The 18,609-nt window shown below is 44.0% G+C and overlaps 1 protein-coding gene across 1 annotated transcript in view; it reads right to left on the bottom strand.

The window, feature by feature from the left end:
* Positions 1-15,856, bottom strand: part of MACO1 (macoilin 1) — a 52,598-nt gene extending 36,742 nt beyond the window's left edge. Inside the window, exons 1-2 of the mRNA XM_075908991.1 lie at positions 15,646-15,856; positions 31-172 (exon numbers count right to left, since the gene is read on the bottom strand). Coding sequence (XP_075765106.1) covers positions 31-172; positions 15,646-15,725 — 222 coding nt within the window. The 5' untranslated portion in view covers positions 15,726-15,856. The remainder of the gene's footprint in view (positions 1-30; positions 173-15,645) is intronic.
* Between the last annotated feature and the right edge of the window lie 2,753 nt (positions 15,857-18,609).

The raw sequence follows: 18,609 nt of genomic DNA, 5'->3' as shown, positions 1-18,609 counted from the left end.
GAGTTTTCAGGTGTTTTCTGTTATACTTACCAAACCCTGGTATCTGAATGAATCGTAAACACTCCTGATGAAAAGCCAAAAAGGCCACAGATATTCAAACCTGAACTCCAGGACAAAATCTGCCAGCAACACTAGAGCCCACACAACCAGGAATTTCAGGTAGAGAAACGTACTGCAAAGGGGAAAAAAAAAAAGACAACTGATATTAATTTTAGCACTTGTGGTTAAGAGTGGAAAGACAAGAAAACATTGTCTCTATAAAAAAAATGTACAACATACTTTTTGTTTATAAAAGCTTTCCTGAAATAAGACTGACCACCAATAGAACAAAACAGGTTTATTCTAACATAAGATGGTTTAGGTTAATGAATCTTTAAAATTACACAAAATGCTTTTGAATTTTTGTTTTTACAAAGTGGCAAAAAGGAAATTTTTACTACTGTTACAAAACGTTTTATGCCAATCTTTTTTTAAATTTCTCTCATATCTATATACATATTTTAGAGTGCATCTGTGAGTGAGTCTGTTCAAGAATTCTTCCTAAACTGTGAGAGCTAGGGCCACCAAATTAGGTAGGCATTTTCCTCTTCTCCTAACTTAAAGGAAGGTCAGGGTTTGGTTTGCCAGGACAACTGGAATCCCCGGGAAAAGGACTGTTTTCCATAACATGAAAAGAGAGGGGCTGCTGTTCGGAGGGACGCGATGAGAATGGCCACTGGGGGCTGCAAGCCCACGCGTGAGAGCTATCCACTGGAAGCAGCCACACCACCAAAGAGAGTGGCCAACAGGGCTGGGGCTGTACCTCCTTCCTGCCAGCACATCCCTTTCCTAAATCTGTTACCTCCTCCTGGGCCCTTAGCTGCAGTGCCGGGATGGGGGGAGGGTGAGGGGAAGGGATGCTCCTGGCAACCAGGCAGGGAGAAAAAGGGCCCATGTCAGTTGAGGCCCTCCTCCCTGAACCCTACTCATCTTCAACCCTTTCACACCTGCCTGGCCCCCAGCCTCCTGCACTGCCCTCCACATAGCCCAAAAGCTCTACCCTGACTCTTGCACCCCCCGCACTACCAGCCCCCTATCCCGAAGGACCCGGGCAATGACAGGTAAGTCTGCTGGTTTTATAGAAAGTGAAGTCATATAAGCAGCTGGTTGATCATTCAAATGCACGTTGTCAAGGCTGAAAGGGTCCCATTTTTTTCTATTTCTCATATCTCCTTGCAAAGGCCACGTAATTTTTTGTGTTTTTCCCAGTAAGTGCTGCTGAAGTTAGGTCTTCTCTCTCATGCACACACTTTTTTAATGCTAGCAACTTAGAACTCACATGACATCATACAATTAAAAAAAAAAAAAGACAATCAATATGAAGCCTGCTGCAATTCCAAACTGCCAAAGTGTTGTTTTTCATAATACTTTTTAAAGCTGGGGGCCACTGATCCCAGAAAAATCAGTTGGGGCAGGGTGCCACACAAAACACCTCCCCTCCCTCACACAATTTGGGGCATCAGGGCTCGCCTCGTTCTCCAGCCTGGGGAAGGAGGGGGACAAGAGGGCACCAAGGGTCAGAGACTTGCTGTTGAGCTGCTGGGTGAGGTAAGGGGGAAGCCCCGAGTCTCACTTGGGTTGCCAGTTGTCCAGTATTGAATCGGACAGTTCGGTAATTTCGCCTCCTGTCCGGTAAAAAAATTCAGCAAATACTAGACACCTAAAATGTCCAGTACTTTCTGATTTTTTCCCGGCCAGGAGGTGAAAAACCCAGGCTGTTGGGCTCAATATGGAGGCAGCCTGGCAACCCTCATCTTTACCAGGTTCCACGGGGGAGCTGTCCTGCCACGTGCAGGGAGGAAAGATGGCGGGCGGCTGCCAGCAGCCTGTTAGGGCCCAAAAGCCTCACCATGCTTTTTTTTTTTTTTTTTTTTTTTTAAAAGGGGTCACACTGGTTTTTTGCGGGGTTTTGCTTAACAACTATCGGGGTCCTTTTTTGGGGGGGTATTTTTTCCTGAAACCATCTGGCAACCTTAAGTCTCACCATGGTCCAGATGAAGGTAAGGCAGGGGCCAGATCCAGCCCGCAGGCCGTAGGTTCCCCAACCCTCCTTTCAAGTAAAGATGTCCATTTTAAAATATGGAAGCACAAGTAACTTAAGATATCACAGGCTTCGGAAGAGCCAGAAACAGAAACCATATATCCTGACGCTAAGTCCAACACTTTAATCAATGGACACAATAGGTCTCAAAATATTCTGACACAAACACCGGGTGGTCTTTCAAGTGTTTATATAGGTCATTACTACAAGTGTTACCTCATTAGTTAATATATTCTGCTACATCAATGAAGCCGGCAGAAAGGTGAAGAGCACTAGAGATCATAAAAATCAGAGCTCCAATATCACAAAATATGACCTCTTACTGCTTTGTGTTAACTTGTGCAATAAGGTGTTTGTGTAAAGATATACAATATAAATAACTGTTTTAACCAAGCACGGCTCTTCCATAATACCCTCAAGCAGTCACTTTCTGCATCACAGTGCCAGCAAGCTCAATAGAACTTCGCCCTGGGATGTCTATTGACAAACTGCCAAGAATTAACATGTGTGAGGTTGCGTAGGATTGTCAAGTTTCTGTACTGTGCATAGCCATTCATATTATCTGGAAAGTTACATAAGTCTTCATAAGTGATACAAAAAAGAAAGCTTGTGTGAAGAACAAATTTATACATAAGCAATGGGTTACAAACAACTGAATACCTGTTAGCCCTGAAGAAAATCAGTGGTGAAAAGTAATGAGCTTGTTGCCTATCAAGTAGATCACTTTATTCCATTTCATTAAAATTCAACAAGGTTCTTATCTCAGGGTGATGAAGCAAATTATCACAGAAAGAGAGAGGCCATTATCGCTTGCCAATTCTCTGAGAATTATTCTTTTCTACTGCAAGGCACCACCTAGGGTTTTTACTGGGCTAATTGCTGAGCAATTGCATACCTTTTTGATACGTACATCAAAGATGATGATTCTCTGGATGGCCTGTATTAGCAACTATTTTAAACAAGACAACCCTCCATACAGCTCAGAAACCCCTAACCTGTAACCATTTCAATAATGCTTTAAATAGCAATGCTGAAGTTTCATATTTATGCAACCATTGAATGACTGTGATGTAGAGGCAGAATGTTAACGTATTTGGAAGTGATTTGCATAGGAAACATTAGCTTGCAAACAGGTATGCAGTAGTCAGATTCTCATACCCATATACAGGCAGTCCCCGGGTTACATGGATCCGACTTACATCGGATCCCTACTTACAAACGGGGTGAGGCAACCCCGCACTAGCTGCTTCCCCCCAGCAGACCAGGGAGATGCAAAGCTAGCGCCACCCCCCGCCCCAGCAGACCAGGGAGACGCGGAGCGGCTTTTCTCAGCAGACACCTCAGCTTGAGAATAAAGGATGAGGGGAGTGAGGTGTGGGAGAATAAAACTGAGCTCTGGAGAAATGTTTGGCTAGAGTTTCCCCTACAATATGTACCAGTTCCGACTTACATACAAATTCAACTTAAGAACAAACCTACAGTCCCTATCTTGTACGTAACCCGGGGACTGCCTGTACTCACATTTGTCTGTAAAGTGCATAGTACACAGCTGTACTATACAAATAAATATATTATGTAATTCACCCCCTTTTATATGAATGAAACAATGTATACGCTCATTCACAGTGCAGAGAGAAAATACTTCAGTAGTCAGTGCAAGCTACAACAGGAATATTCCCTTTGTACCCATGGGATCCATATGTGTTAAAATGAAAGATGTCAGGAATGGATATGTACATCGTGCATTCCTGTGAAGCACTATATAATCTAAGATGTGATCAACTAGTTGAATATCCGAAGAGCAAATGCTTATTGGATAGTCGACATGCCAGTCGACTAGATACATCCCCTGACTTGCTGCCTTTATCAGAAAGAGGCAGCGGGGGAGAGGAGGAGAGGAAGGGGTGCTTCAAAGCAGCGCTTCAAAGCGGCAGCCAGACTCAAGGGCTCCACACAGCGCTGCTGCTTTGAAATGCCGCGGGAGCATGGGGTTAGTGGGGGACTGCTTGAGTCTCCACTGATCCGGTGCTCCCCACAATGCTTTTGTCTTTGAAGTGTAGCAACAGCCCCAGAGCTATTGCTACATTTCAAAGGCGAAGGCACCCTTATCCACTAATCAAACTGTCGATGCAAAATGCACTGACTATTCGATTAGCCAAACAATTGACATTTAACATCCCTAACATCTATCTATACAATTAGATCAGATCCCAAGATTTAAGACTGGGAAAACAGCATACTTCCACCTTAATTTCTTGTAATGGTTGGATTCACATAGTTAAATCAAATGACTATATGGGAAGCAAACGTTGCATTTGTTAACCCTCGTGGTCTTTTTATTTCACTCCACTGTTCTTGGAGAGCAGAGGAACAGCTGGTAATCCTTCTCACCTTACTAAAAAAACCTACTGAAGGCCCAGTTCTGCAACCTTTACTCAAATTAACAAGAGATTTATAAATCTACTATATATTTGAGGCAATGTAATTTTTAAGTTTAAAAGGTGAAGCCTTAAATCTTTGGAAACCTATATTAATTCATTTATAAATTTAATTCTCATGTACCCTATATTGCTTGCAAGAGAGCAAGCAACCACTATATATTTGAGACACTGAGCAAGTGAGTCTGTTTGTTCAAGAACTTCTAAATGGTAAGAGCTAGCACCACCAAATTCGGTATGCAGCTTCCTTTGATGACAGTGTAAAGCAAGGCAAGGATTTGGTTGTGGGGGGGGGGAAGAGGGGGAGGGAAGAGGAGGGATTGAAGCTCCTCCCACACCCCAATTAATACAGGAACACATAAAACCATGTAGAAAAGAGACAGAATCACCAGCCAGGTGTAAGAGGCTGGCTGGAAGTGTGTCCCCCTCCTCCCCGCCCCCCCCCCCCATCTGGGACTGCCCCCACCCTGAGCCTCACAACCCTCAGGCACTCTTTAGGAAGGGTGGGAGGGAGGCCTGCAACCCCCACCTCATCGTATGGGAATATTGTTGGTTGTTCCCATTTGTCAGGGAGCGAAGGGAAATGCACAGTTTGCTCCATTCCTCAACCTGGATGGGGAGCACGGGGGCAGACAAACCTAGACCTGGACCTGCCCCAGCCAGGGGATATGCACTCCTCCCCTCACTGTGCCCACTGGAGCTGCAACAGCTATGCAGAGGCGATTCTCACCTGGCCCCAAGCTGCTATGATGAGAGAGGGCTGGGGTAGTTGTCTCTCTCTGGGGCAGCCTGCACACTGACCCCTTTGTCCCCAGCCCCACCCCAGAGCAATGATTTAAATGAGCAAAAACTGAGTTAAGGGCCGGAGCAATGCTGGGTAAATCTTCTAGTGTTCCTGCACTTTTAAAATATTGGTTTTTTAAACAGTTTCAAAATCATTTTCCTGTACTTGTGATTGAAGTGTTTACCCCACAGAATGAAAATATTTGCATATATTTTAAATGCAGTCCTTAAAATGAGCCTAATAAAGTAATAAGAAATGTTAATCTCCTAGGTTGATGCCCCAGCATTTCTTAGGTGGTTGCAGCATTGTTAATACCATTCAATTCAAATAATAATCCTTAAAGGATAGCAAAACAGCAGCATGACAGCAGAAACCTCATAACTTCACCTTACCACATACTTAAAAAAAAAGTTGGATTTTAGTTGTACACTATATTGTGTTATTTTGGGGTTAAATTCAATCTCTGACAAAGGACCTGTACAAAGACCCTCCATGACACAGAACCTGTGCAATGCTAACTCTGGGATGCATAGGAGGCCAGCTGTTATGGCTGTGTAACAGAACCTCTAAACTTCATATCCCTCATAAGTAGATTCCATTCATGTCAGTACTGAATAGGCCACTGGATTTGCATATAAGCAGACCCAACAGAAGGAACCTTCATGCAGATGCTATTAGTGCTACTAGACTGGAGACAGAGCTGTGAAGGGCACACACTGCACTTGGGATTAAGTGGCGGAAGAGTGACTGGTACGTGCAGGGTGGACACAAGCTTAACTACCCAAGTCAGGTGCGTTATTTGAGAATTCCATGCCTAGATTATTTTATTTTATTTTTTGTACATCGAGAGTGATAATGACATACAAAAATACCAATCATCAATTCAAACCTACCTGACTGCCCCATCATAGCACATTTTGGGAAACAAAAGACATTTACTCAGTGTCTACTCTTGTGCAGCTGAAGTCCATAATAATAAACATCTCCAACAAATTAGTTTTGCTAAACGTAATGCAAATCTAGTAATTATTCAGTGTGTCTCGGTTAAATCTTTTTTATGTACAGTTTTGAAATACAGCCATTAAACTCATTTAACTCTTCGAAAACTATGCTGACCACCCATATTTTTAAGAGGCCCTCTTAACATGTATAATAACGTTTCTCACACCAATATTAAAAAAGCCTTTTTTTCGCCAGATGTCTGCTGTTGTTCAAGAAACTCAAGCTAATTAAGAGCTTCATTAGATAAGACTGGAACACAACAGAGTTATTATTTTAAAAAGGGGATGCTATTCACTTGTATGGGCCTCAGGAAGTACCTGCCTTTGAAAGCAGGGCTAAAGTTCATCTGAAGAAGTGGGTTTTGCCCACAAAAGCTCATGATACTAACAAAAACATGTACAGTCTCTCAGGTGCCACAGGACTACTCATTGGTTTTGAAAGCAGAGTTATCATTGTACAGTATATTCTAAATATGCATGAAACACAAAATATACATAAAAGGCACAAATATATTTTGATGATTCTACACGGGGATTAAAAACAGTAACACAAAATTAATCCTGTTTTTGACACTGGTGATGTCTTCCACTCACTGGGCCAGATGGCAGTGATCCTTAGGAGTAAGAAGAGTGCGCCAAAACCCCTTGCATGTCCTCGTTCCACCTAGGTATAGTGTACCTTTGTTTGCTGACAAATTCTATTGTCTACTTAGCAGACTTGTCACCCAAATTTGAGGGGCTAAGTAGACAAAAAGCACTCTCACTGATGCTGATGTGGTAAACATCTCAAATAGCTGTGGATGTACATGTAAAATTAAATTATTAGAAAAAATGTTAGGATCTCGTGTTTTGGTAGGTCCATTTCTGCAACTCTTACTCACTGTGACTAGCCCCATTCAAACATCAACAAGATACTATAAGAAATCTAATAGGCAATGAGATAAGAAGCTTCATGATCTCAAACACTGTCTACTGCTGGACTAAGTCAACTACTCCACTTCTACAATATTGATTTTATAACAATTTCTAAATCATTTTCCTGATCTGTGGTTGATACACAATTCTGTTAGCTTGCTCCTTATGACAAAATTGCTAAAATAATATTCCATGATTGAGTTACTAACAATATTTCTCAATTGCTCTTTTCCTTTCCTCGGCTTTGTATTATTCCCCTCTACTGCCTTAATATTTACACTTTTCAACCACTGATATTTTCTGGACAATATTCTTCTTTACATTTTCTCATTGTTACTAGTCACTGTCCCTACTGTGCTTCACCTCCAACATGCTCATCCTGCAACTCAAACTGCTGGTATTCCATTGGTGTTTGGCATCAGCCATTTATTATCTATGACCCTCTCATATTCATTGATCTTTCTAAGCACATCCACACGTCTCTCCAATTTTGAGAGCTGCTATGTCAGTATCCTCACTTACAGATAATATTTATCGCACAGCAAAATATCAGTCCCTCCATGTTAGAAAGAGTCAAATGTATCACACTGCACCCATTTTAATTCCCCAAGTTAATTCTTAGTATAGAAGAGAAAAACATGCATGCTCAAATAGGTTGTAGATAATTATCCTGCATTTTAGATATTTAGTTTTCTGGTATACTAAATCATACAAAAAGCTGAAGTCACTTCTCAGCCAGTTAACTGAAAAGTAGAGCCCTGCAAATCTGCAGATATCCACTTTATACCCGCAGATATTTGCATCTGCAGATGTGGATGCGGATCTCTGTGGCTCACTTTTGTGGATACAAATGTTGCATCTGCCCAGGGCTCGTCAGACAAAGGCACAGCTTTCCCTATAAAAGTGATATAAGATCTGACTATTGAGTAAGAGGCCAGAGCAGGTAAAGACAAAAGAAAGAGGCACTGACGCGAAAGGTTGATACTAGTATACTCATACAATGAATATACAACTTTGCTTCAAACCTCACATGATCTTTCTCCTTTTATATTTTTGAAAGGTCAGTTCTTGTCATTTTTTTCCCCTAAGGGCCAAAGCTGCTCTCTTATTTGATTTATTTTCTCTCTACTATTTTACACCACTGCATGTGCACGCGCTGTAAGGTAAAAAATTTCCAAAATACTTGGTAAGAACTATTTTACAGTCTGCAGCGCACACAAAATCCAAAGCAATAGCAAGTTACACTGCTCCACTTTATTGTTTCATGATCGGTGAGTCCCAAAGGCAGCAAAGTGAATCTTACCAGAATTGATGGCATGTTTCATTTTGCAGTCTGACTCACACAACACAATGGACTGGAAGGCATCTTGAGACTGGCAAAATGCCAAATGCAGGGGTAGGCTTCAAAGAGGTGAAGTGTAGCACCTATGCAGAATTACTACAGAGGTCACAGTCAGTCAACAAAATCTCAAGGCTGTCTAGTGGACTCCAGCCAAATACTTGGGATATATAGGGTCTATGAATGGAGATTCTCAGATGAAAAAAGTGTTTTATATGTGCAAAGGTGATTTTTGGAGAGAAATGGGGATAGAATGGCGGGGAGCGGGGGAGGGAGAAACAAGATGTGCAGAAGAACAGTAGGAAATAGAACAATACAGGACAGAATACATATAAATGGTATGAAGCAAATAGACTGAGGCTAATATGGAAATGTATATGGAAAATATTTTACAATGGGGACCAGAGATTTGAAAAATCGAGAGGGACCTGCCTACACCAGGACATCATATGGAGAAAATCTGTATACAAGAATGAGAGTAAGGGACAATGAAATGGAAAAGTTACATATCTTTTACAGAAATTCTGCAAGCAAATACTATACAGTGGCTAAAATAGTGGCATGCACTCAGCAAAGAGTACCGTATGTTATTGTAAATACACACAGTTATACCTACAAAATAACTCAGCTGAAAATACCAAGCTATGGAACAGGTAAAAGAAAAGCAGGAAGTGGAACTGCATTGTGTGCAGAATAAGAAACATAAGCAAAGGGAAGCAATATTACTTGCAGTAGTGGGGTTCACATAGTAGAACATTTAACTACAAGCCAAATTATATCTGAGACCTGGCTTTGAATTTAGGTAGAAAAGGCAGCATTGTTGATTTGTTACAGATGTGCAGGACAGTTTGAGAAGGGTAAACAAAAAATGTTTTTCTGTTAAAAGGAAGATGACAAAATGTGCCACATGAAAGCATCATTGGGAAGAATCTTTATGGATTAAAAAAAAATCTAAGCAAAGACCATATTCCTTGAGTTAGAATGTACCATTTTCTTTACAGTTTATTGTGTTTCCAGTATAGTCAAAGGCTTAACAACTTGGATATAATTCAAATTAGAAGTTATCTAGAACACACAATCTAGTGAATATTTTGTCAGAAAGGGATCATCTCCGCAAGAAAAGCAGCAAAAAGGCATTGGACATTCAGAGGCACATACTGTCCTCACTCCACATGTGGAGCTCACAAATCACTTGAAGATTTCAGACATATACACAGCTTCCTAAGCATTCATTTGGCTGGCAGCCCAGGAAAATGCTTGTGATTGAGGGCAATATATGGTATTAAAAAAAGACAACACTGAATGCATACAAAATGCTTTAGGCAACGTAGCTTGGAATTCTAGGATATATAAGGAAAGTCAGAAGAAGTAGAAATTAAGCCAGCTGTAGAGACTGCATTTGGAATTCATCTCAAAACTTAACTGGCTATAAAACTGGCATCAAGTGTTAACATGATTAAGTAGGGATATAATGGGCAGTATCAGAAATTAAATTGAAAGATTTTAAACAGATCATGTAAAAATGAGGCTTGGGAGGACTACTAAAAACAAGATACAGCAAGTGAAAAGAAAAAAGCTTGAGAGGTAAAAAGAATTAGTGTCAAATTGCAGTGGATACTTTGATTAACAAAGATTTTAATATATGCACAGTAGAAAAGGGAAAAGACCTGATCCACCCAATGAAGATTGTGAAATACTGGGAATAGGTAATTTAACAAATGGAAATGCAGACATATGACTGTATTTTTATAGAAAAATAAAAGAGCAAGTGCTTCTCTAGAAAGGTGACCAGAAGATTTATGGGAACACTGTATGCTTAAATAGTTGTGAAGTTCTTTTGAAAAATACTGTAAATCCTGCACTACAGCACAGAACTATCACTCTTGCACACAGTACTGATCGAGGTCTAGCCTCTCCAGACTATCACAGTACTTCAGAAGCAATGATCATTTTAAACTGTGAGATTGCACTACTGGCATCTGCAGTTTCAGTTACCACAGACAAGCACAAAGCTGCCAGCCAGCAACTGAGCCAGCATCCTACACTACACAGCACTTAATCATGGCCTGAAGTAGCTTCAAATCGTACATGAAGAACCAGACTAAATGAGAAAAGGGAGGAACGCAGAAAAGACAGAGAATGTAATGGAAGAAGCAGGAGAGCAGCTACTGTAAACTGGAGAGAGGAGAAAACAAGAAGAGGACCGCTCAAAGACAAGAGACTTTAATGGCCATTGCTTGAAATAGCTAATTTAATACATGGAATGAACACTGGGAAAAGCGCTGCATTTTAGGGATGTAAGAGTTTAACCATTTAATGATAATAGAAAACAATAAACATCAGGTTAATGGTTAAACTCAGATGCTGGGCTAGCAGCAGGCCCAGCTGCTAGGACCCTGATGGCCAGGAGCTGTGGCACACAACTGGCTGCCAAGAATCCAGGAGAGGAAAGGAGCACGCAGTGGGGGGCCGGCTGCTGAGAGCCTAGAGTTGGGGGGGACCCCTCCAGCACCCTTCACTCCCTACCCCATATCCTCTGAAAACATTTAACCACATAACATAGAATTTTGATTGGCTACATGGACGAATTTTTGTAAATGTTTTATAGCCCTACTGTATATTAGGGATGTTAGCGTATATCATGTAAACTAGTAACTGATAAGCCTGGGCTTACTGGTTAGTTCTAACGACTACAGGCACTCCACGCCCCTTGCTGCCTCTGCAGCAAGGGAAGAGGAGGCGGGAGCCAGTGCCCATGGAGAACCAGCTTAAAAACAGATTTTTAATAAAAGTCAACTAGATACAGGGGAGGTACTAGCAGCACAGCAGAATTGGGTCTTTAAGACAAACTAAGTGTGAACACAGTAAGGGGCCCTGCCAATGAGTTGTGAGAGGTTAAACCATGCACAGGAAACCTATGGAGAAATGTTTGTAGTGTGTGTGCAACATTTGCAAAATTCATTAACAATTCTGCAATAAACTTAGGTTGCTGAACTGGACGACATAGATTAAAAGCATCAATTTTGCCTTTTAAACAATAATGGCTCCTGTTCTCCCTTTTTGTATGTTCTCTTTGCATACAAGAGACTTCGCTTGACCAAAAATGCTGCTCTGAGCACTGAGGTGACCAGGAGTCTCATAAATGTCACTTGGTTGCTATACAAAATTGAGGGCAAGAATGCTGTGGGCATGTGTCCAATTCCAATCATGGAGACAACATTGTATTATGGATGTTATTTTGTTTTTAACAGAGTCAGGATGCATGCAAGGGTCTTTTCATTTCACCTATCAGGTCTTGGAGCCTCATATCACCAAGCACAAAACCTATTAAGTTATCACCCTAACATTCTATAATGATTATTACTACCATTTTTAGTGGGCCACTGATAACGATTACCAATCTTAAAAGTTTAAGAACTCTGTCATGTCACATCAGAGACTACTTGCATACTATATACACTGAACGATGACTGAAAAAGATGGGAGGGAAGAGAGACAAGAGAAGGGATGAGAGAGAAGGAAAGAGCATTCCATATAAAAAAACCTATTGCTGGTTAGTTACCAAAGAAGCAAACCCTCTATATTAGCTTACCCTACCCTCTTCCTGGAAAAATACTCTGCTGCTTTCTGAATTTTCAAAACAGAAAATGTCAGTATGAAATGAAAAGCCTAAGTGTAAAACAAAGGTTTCCATAGGAAACAATTACTACAAGAAATGTGATGCTCAGTATTGAAGATATACCTACAGCAAGCGTGATTGTGTATGCAACCACCCACCTAATAGTCCATCTAATATTCCAACCCACCATTCCTCCTCCCCCACCACCAAATTTGTTCAGATATAAAGAGAAGGTCTATATACTGTTCAATCTCTGTTTAAAAGCAACTGATTGTAGGATTCTAGAAGGGTTTCCCTATATATAAACTATATTCCAAGAGCCTGTGCCCCCTAAATATTATCTTATAAACCAGGAGTGGCCAAATGTATGAGCCTCATACAACAATCTTCAAAAGTGGGAAAGTCAAAGTGCACCTGCCAGGACTCAGGGCTTCAGTCCCACAGGAGAGGCCTGCCAAACCCTGTACTCAAGCTCCACTCCTGCAGAGGCCCCAAGCCCTGACAGGTGTGCTGGGCAGAAGCCCCGAGACCCCACTCTCCACTGGTCAGAAGACGCTACCCCACCATTCCACTGCAAAGCTGAGATCCTGGGGCATGGGAGGCTCGGTGAGCCTCACTTTATTGATGCATATAGCTTGCAAGCCATAGTTTGGCCACCTCTGTTATACACAGAAGATGAAATTACTTTGTAACCTCCAAATGGTTACAAGTAAAACTATTTTACTCTTCTACTACATTTAAAATTCTCAATTTGACATGAACAAGAGATTAAACAGAAAACAGATAAAAAGAATCCAATGAAATAATCAGTAACAAATATATATTTTTCTGAAAAATGAGTGCAAGTAATTATTAAATTAGCAAACAAGTGCCAGTATATAATTTGTAATTAAGATGTATAGATAAGGGATTCCAGATACCAACCAAATATAGAAATACAAAGGAACACTTTTAGAGTGACTGTATAACTCACACAACTTTTTTTGTAAGCAAAGGGTCACTATAACCAGTCACAATTTGCATTTTGAAAAGAAGTAAAACTCTGTGGGAATTTCATTATAGCAGAGCTCACTATGAAACTAGTTCTCTTTTACAAAGCTAAAGTTGATATTATGTCCATTTGCTCACATTTTCAATCTACTGCACATACAGACCTCAACTGAACTATGACTAGAAATGAGACATTGCCACAGCTCAATTTTCATCAGTCAGCATTGCAAAACTATCAATAACAAAATTTCTCTTTTTCAAGAATTATATAATTACTGTCTACCTGAATTTGACATGCCTCTTACTAGCTCAGAAACATTGCTTCCTCCTAACTGTTTAGGGGTTTAATTGATGGGGGCTTGTTCACTAAGGAAGCTACCAAGTTTAATACTCAAACGAAGTATACTTTAAATTAACTTTGCTCTTTAAAACATTCTTAAGATTAAAACATTTTTACCAGAGTTTCAAAAAGATACAAGATGTATGTGTACCATATAGAACATGCCAATGCATTCAGTTATTTCACACCATATAAAAGTCAGGTGCCTTTTGCCACCTAAGTAGTATAGATACTTATAATCTCCATCTTTACAAATAATTTAATATTTAAAGTTTTATTTTAAACTATTGCCATTTTATTTTAACAAGTCAAGATTCATGCAATTACATATAATGTAAGCATATTCAGAGCCCTTCTTGATCAAATTATCTACCTTTATTTGTTTAGCAAACGTTTTTCTTAAACAACGAGAAGTCCTGTGGCACCTTAAAGACTAACAGATTTATTGGAGCATAAGCTTTCGTGGGCAAAGATCCACTTTGTCAGATGCATCTGACAAACTGGGTCTTTGCCCACGAAAGCTTATGCTCCAATAAATCTGTTAGTCTGTAAGGTGCCACAGGACTCCTCAACGTTTATGCAGATTTAGACTAACACGGCTACCCCTCTGATACTTTTTCTTAAACTTTCTCACTGTTTCAGCTCCACTGCCAGAAATTCTAATGTGGACAAGGTGCTGGCAGCTGCTGGCATTTTTTTTTACCACCAAGTCATCTAGATTTAATCCAAGGAGTAATGAACCCAAGTTCCATATTTTCTACTAGAGATGCAGCTCCGCAATGGTGGGGAAATTTAATACAAAAGTTTTGTGTGGACACAGCTCTTTAGTATATTAGGGTATGCTAGGAGAGGGCAAGCACATCCTTAATCAGGAGGTAAGGCGGATCTCCTGATAATTTGTGGTGACAACATCTTCACTCCCCAAAAAAAGATGCCATCAGTTACTACCAAGCACCAAAATGTCTAATACTCTTTAAACACATTTTATAGTCATTCAATTTTTGCCGAAATATATTGATAGTCAAGTACTCTCTCAGGTATCCCAATCTACCTATTCATTATTTCTCTGTAATTTCATATTTCTATCACACAAACACAAGCCATATATTTGCTGATTACAATAAAGCAAACAACAGGTCTTTCTATCTGACATTTTCTTGCTCTTATTTTAATATATGCCTCCTGTTTACTATCAAAGAACTCTAGTTTAAAGGGACGCCTGTACTTGCAATCTAATAAATTACTTTTAAAAATTAACTAAAAGTCAGTTTTATGGACTGTACCTTAAACTGCTACCATTTTTTATTTATCCAATTATTCTTTCTTATATTTTAAAAATGTCTATTTCCTCGATTGTGAAAAACACACAACAGGAGATACAGTGAAACTGACTATAAAGTGTTGTCAAAGACACAAACTAAACCTCTCATCTTTTTCAGTTACATTGAACTTAGGTGTTCCTTACAAGATTCCACACAGGACTATGTTTTAAATTGGCAATGTCCCTTTAAAGAAAAACAATTTGTACTAATTCTGATTCAAATAAGCCAAATTTACTCTTCAACGTGCTGTTTTAAAGTCCTGTGAACTTTTCTAAAGTACCAAATCATCATACCAGGTGATGCCTCAATTCTCTTCTTTCTCGCAGGTTTTACACCCCACACAAAAACCTGGCTCACGTGACACGCCGCCGTGCCCCACTCCTCTGCCTTCCTGGCCCCACTCACTCACGCGGCCGAGCACAGCGAAGTGCGGGACACGCGGCCCCGGCCCATCCTGCCACCCCCTCGCCACAGCGCGCAACGCTCGGGGAGGCTGCCGGGGGGGGGGGGGGCAGCTCCCTGAACAGCCCCCCCCAGTTGCTCCCTTCAATTAGCGCCACCAGGACCTTGGCCAGCAGCTCCCGCTCTCCCTCGCCCCGATGACACGGAAAGGGGGGGGGGAGGCGTTTGAATGGAGGGAGGGGGAGGGGTCGGCAGCGGCTGGGAAAGGGGGTCGGTCCCGGGGCGGGAAAAGGCGGCAGCGCGGGGGGGGGGGGGGGCGCCACTGCCGGGAGCCCGGCCCGCGGGCCCAGACGCGGCCTAGCGGGCCCGGCGCCGCGCGCTGAGGGGGCGGGGGGGGGGGGCGCGCGGCCGGTACCTGCCGTAGATGCCCTCGGCGATGCGGTTCCGCTTCAGCGGCCGCCGGAGTTTGCTGCAGTCCGCGCTGCGCCGCTTCATGCTGCCGGCCCGCGCGCTCAGGGCGCCCGCATCCGCGGCCGCGCAGGGGGGGCGCGCTCCCCCTCCCCCCTCAGAAACAAAGAAATAAAAATAATTCCAGGTCCGTCCCACCCCGCCGTGTCCCCCGCGCGCAGACGCCGCGCCCCGCCCCGCCCCTGCCTGGCCCCTCCAATCCGAGGAGGAGAGACCAGGACTGACGGGAGGGTGAACCAATCAACGACCGCGAGGGACGGACGGACGGGCGGCAGAGCCCATCCAAAACGGCGGCCCCGCCCCCTGCTCCGAGTTCGTGTCAAAGGCCCGCCCCCGAGCCGTGAGTGGCGCCTGGCGGAGAGAGAGCAGGGAGAGTTGACAGCGCTCCCTCCAATGACTGGAAAGCACTTTGTTCGCAACCCTCCCATCCGGGCCCCCGCGCCAGGCACGCGCCCCGCATTGGGAGTGACAGCACAGCTGGCCAATCAGAGAGAAAAGCACGAGTGGGCGGGACACTAGCCTCTCGGAAACGGACAAAAAGGAGGGATTCGTTTCTCTTTGACGGACAGGAGAGTCCCACCCCTCGCCTTGATTGACAGCCACGCTGACTAATAGGCTACGAGGAATGGGAGAGCGACACCCCGGCGCAGGAGGACACGGGGTCCTTTGTCCGGCTCCGGCTCCCCGTCATGCAGCCTCCCAGGCCGCCCCTAGTCCCGCCCTAGAGTGACTGACGGAATCGCGAGAGGAGAACTGGCAGCTGAGCCGCCCAATCGCTGAACGGAGGAGGCGGCGCAGCAACGCGTCCCAATGGTCGGACCGAAGAGAGGACCCGGCTCATGAGCAGCCAATCATAATGGGGCGGGAACCTGGGGCTGGCCAATCAGAGGCTACCTCGCTCAGCTTGGGGAACGAACACTAGCCAATGAGAATGGGTCTGGCCTGGGGTGCCCCCTGCCCGAGGGCGGTTGCCAACTCTCCCGACCGAGCCGGGGGGTGCGGGATGACATGATGCGGCAGGGCTGTCCGGTCCGGGAGCATTGGGAACCGACAGGTGTGAGGGGCGGGCAACCCCAAGCTGCAGTGACTGGCAGCTGTCAGTCAGCCTGGGAGCAGGTCGGGGGGGGGCTGCTCTGCCCTGCTACGGCACAGCCCCCCCTTCCCGGCCTCCTGCTCGTGCCCTCCATCCACGACCCCCCCGGGCCAGCAACGCCCTTGCCCCCCCCTTGCCCCCCCCCACATGCGGCCTCGACTAACCGCCCCCCCAGCACCCCACGTCTGCTCGTGTTCCCGGGGCCAGGAGGGGCCGTGTCCCTGGCTCGTGTTTCTGGCTCAGGAGGAGTCTTCTCACCAGCACCAGCAGAAATCTTCAGGCTGCTCAGAGCATCCCAGGAACATCCAGGAACCATTCTGTGCAGCTTCTCAGCCTCGGCACACCTGCCGCAGCCATGCCGAGCTGGATCTCGCAAGCTGCGGCGCGCTCCGGTCCTGCTTTCACTGGAATTGGGCAAGGGGCAAACGGAGGGTTACCTCCTCTCCACTGCTCTGATGCCCAGCTCGCCGTTAGTTCTTTCTCTGACCGCTACTTCTCAGTGAATTGTGTATGATCTTCGTGGCAGGGACCATGTTTTTGTTCTGGGTTTGTATAGTGTCCAGAACAATAGGGTCCCAATCTAGTCATCCTAATTATGTGTCTAAGATAAACTAACTTTGATTGCAGAATCCTTGAGGCAAAGTCCCTCTCATTGTACAGCACCGAGCACATTGATGGCACTCAGTGTATAATGCTGCCGCCCCATTTGATGTGAGCAGTTAGCTAGTATTAGGGGTCTTGTAGGTTGTTACTCTTGGGAGAAGAAATTGCTGACAGGTATTTTTGAGGCACTCCCAATTATTATTTTTTTTAATTAATGGAGATCGCCTATCTCCTAGAACTGGAAGGGACCTTGAAAGGTCATTGAGTCCAGTTCCCTGCCTTCATAGCAGGACCAAGTACCATGCCTGACAAATTTTTACCCCAAATCCCTAAATGGCCTCCGCAAGGATTGAGCTCACAACCCTGGGTTTAGCAGGGCAATACTCAAACCACTGAGCTATCCCTCCCCCATTTGCAATGTCCTGGTTTCCTGAGCACAGTAGGAATCAAACAGCGGGAAATGGTTTCTTTGCATACAGTCTGTGACGGACCAGGCTGGGTCTGGGTACAGCTGAGGGCATCCGCTCAGGGCGAATTGCTCAAATGCGGGGCTCCTTACAGCCCCCTTCCCAAATAGGCCACAAAACAGTCCCACGGAGCGCTTCAGCTGCCTACCTGAAGCCTCACGAGCAAAACTCCTCTGACACCCCAGCAATATCCATGCCCCAGATGGCCAAGGGCCTCATACACAGGTGAGGGGTCTTAGAACCCAATTTTACCTACCCCGAACAAGTTCTGTCCAGTTCCAAGAAACCAGCCACAGCTCCCAGGTCAATTTACCCTCTGGATCTTACCCACAAATCACGCTGAGCCAATTCTTTAGAATTTAACATCTAAAGGTTTATTACTATAAGAAAGAAAAGCATGAGAATAAGGCTGCTAAAGTTTCATACGTTACATGCATCGAATCTCCCAGTTCTCGATGCAGGCTTGCAGGAGAGATGTTATAACTGCTGGCTTAAAAGTCCTTGGTGCACATCCTATGCCAGGATGGGTCCACAGTTCTTCCCGACTCGTGAATCCCTGCGAGGCCGCATCTGGGGTCAGAAGCAGATCTGGAGACCAAGATGGAGTTGACCACACGGCATATTTATACCTCCTTCCTGGTCTCTTCTTGGCTGCAGCAGGTCACCTGGCCCGTGGCCTATCCCTGTGTCTCCTGCTGATAGCCCTTAGGTATCAGTCACCATTCTTGAGGTGTGTCCTTGGCCTATA

Source organism: Pelodiscus sinensis, chromosome 25, assembly GCF_049634645.1.
Source record: "Pelodiscus sinensis isolate JC-2024 chromosome 25, ASM4963464v1, whole genome shotgun sequence".
Lineage (NCBI taxonomy): Eukaryota > Metazoa > Chordata > Testudines > Trionychidae > Pelodiscus > Pelodiscus sinensis.
Note: the sequence above shows the minus strand (reverse complement) of the source record. Positions and strands in the feature narration are given on the sequence as shown.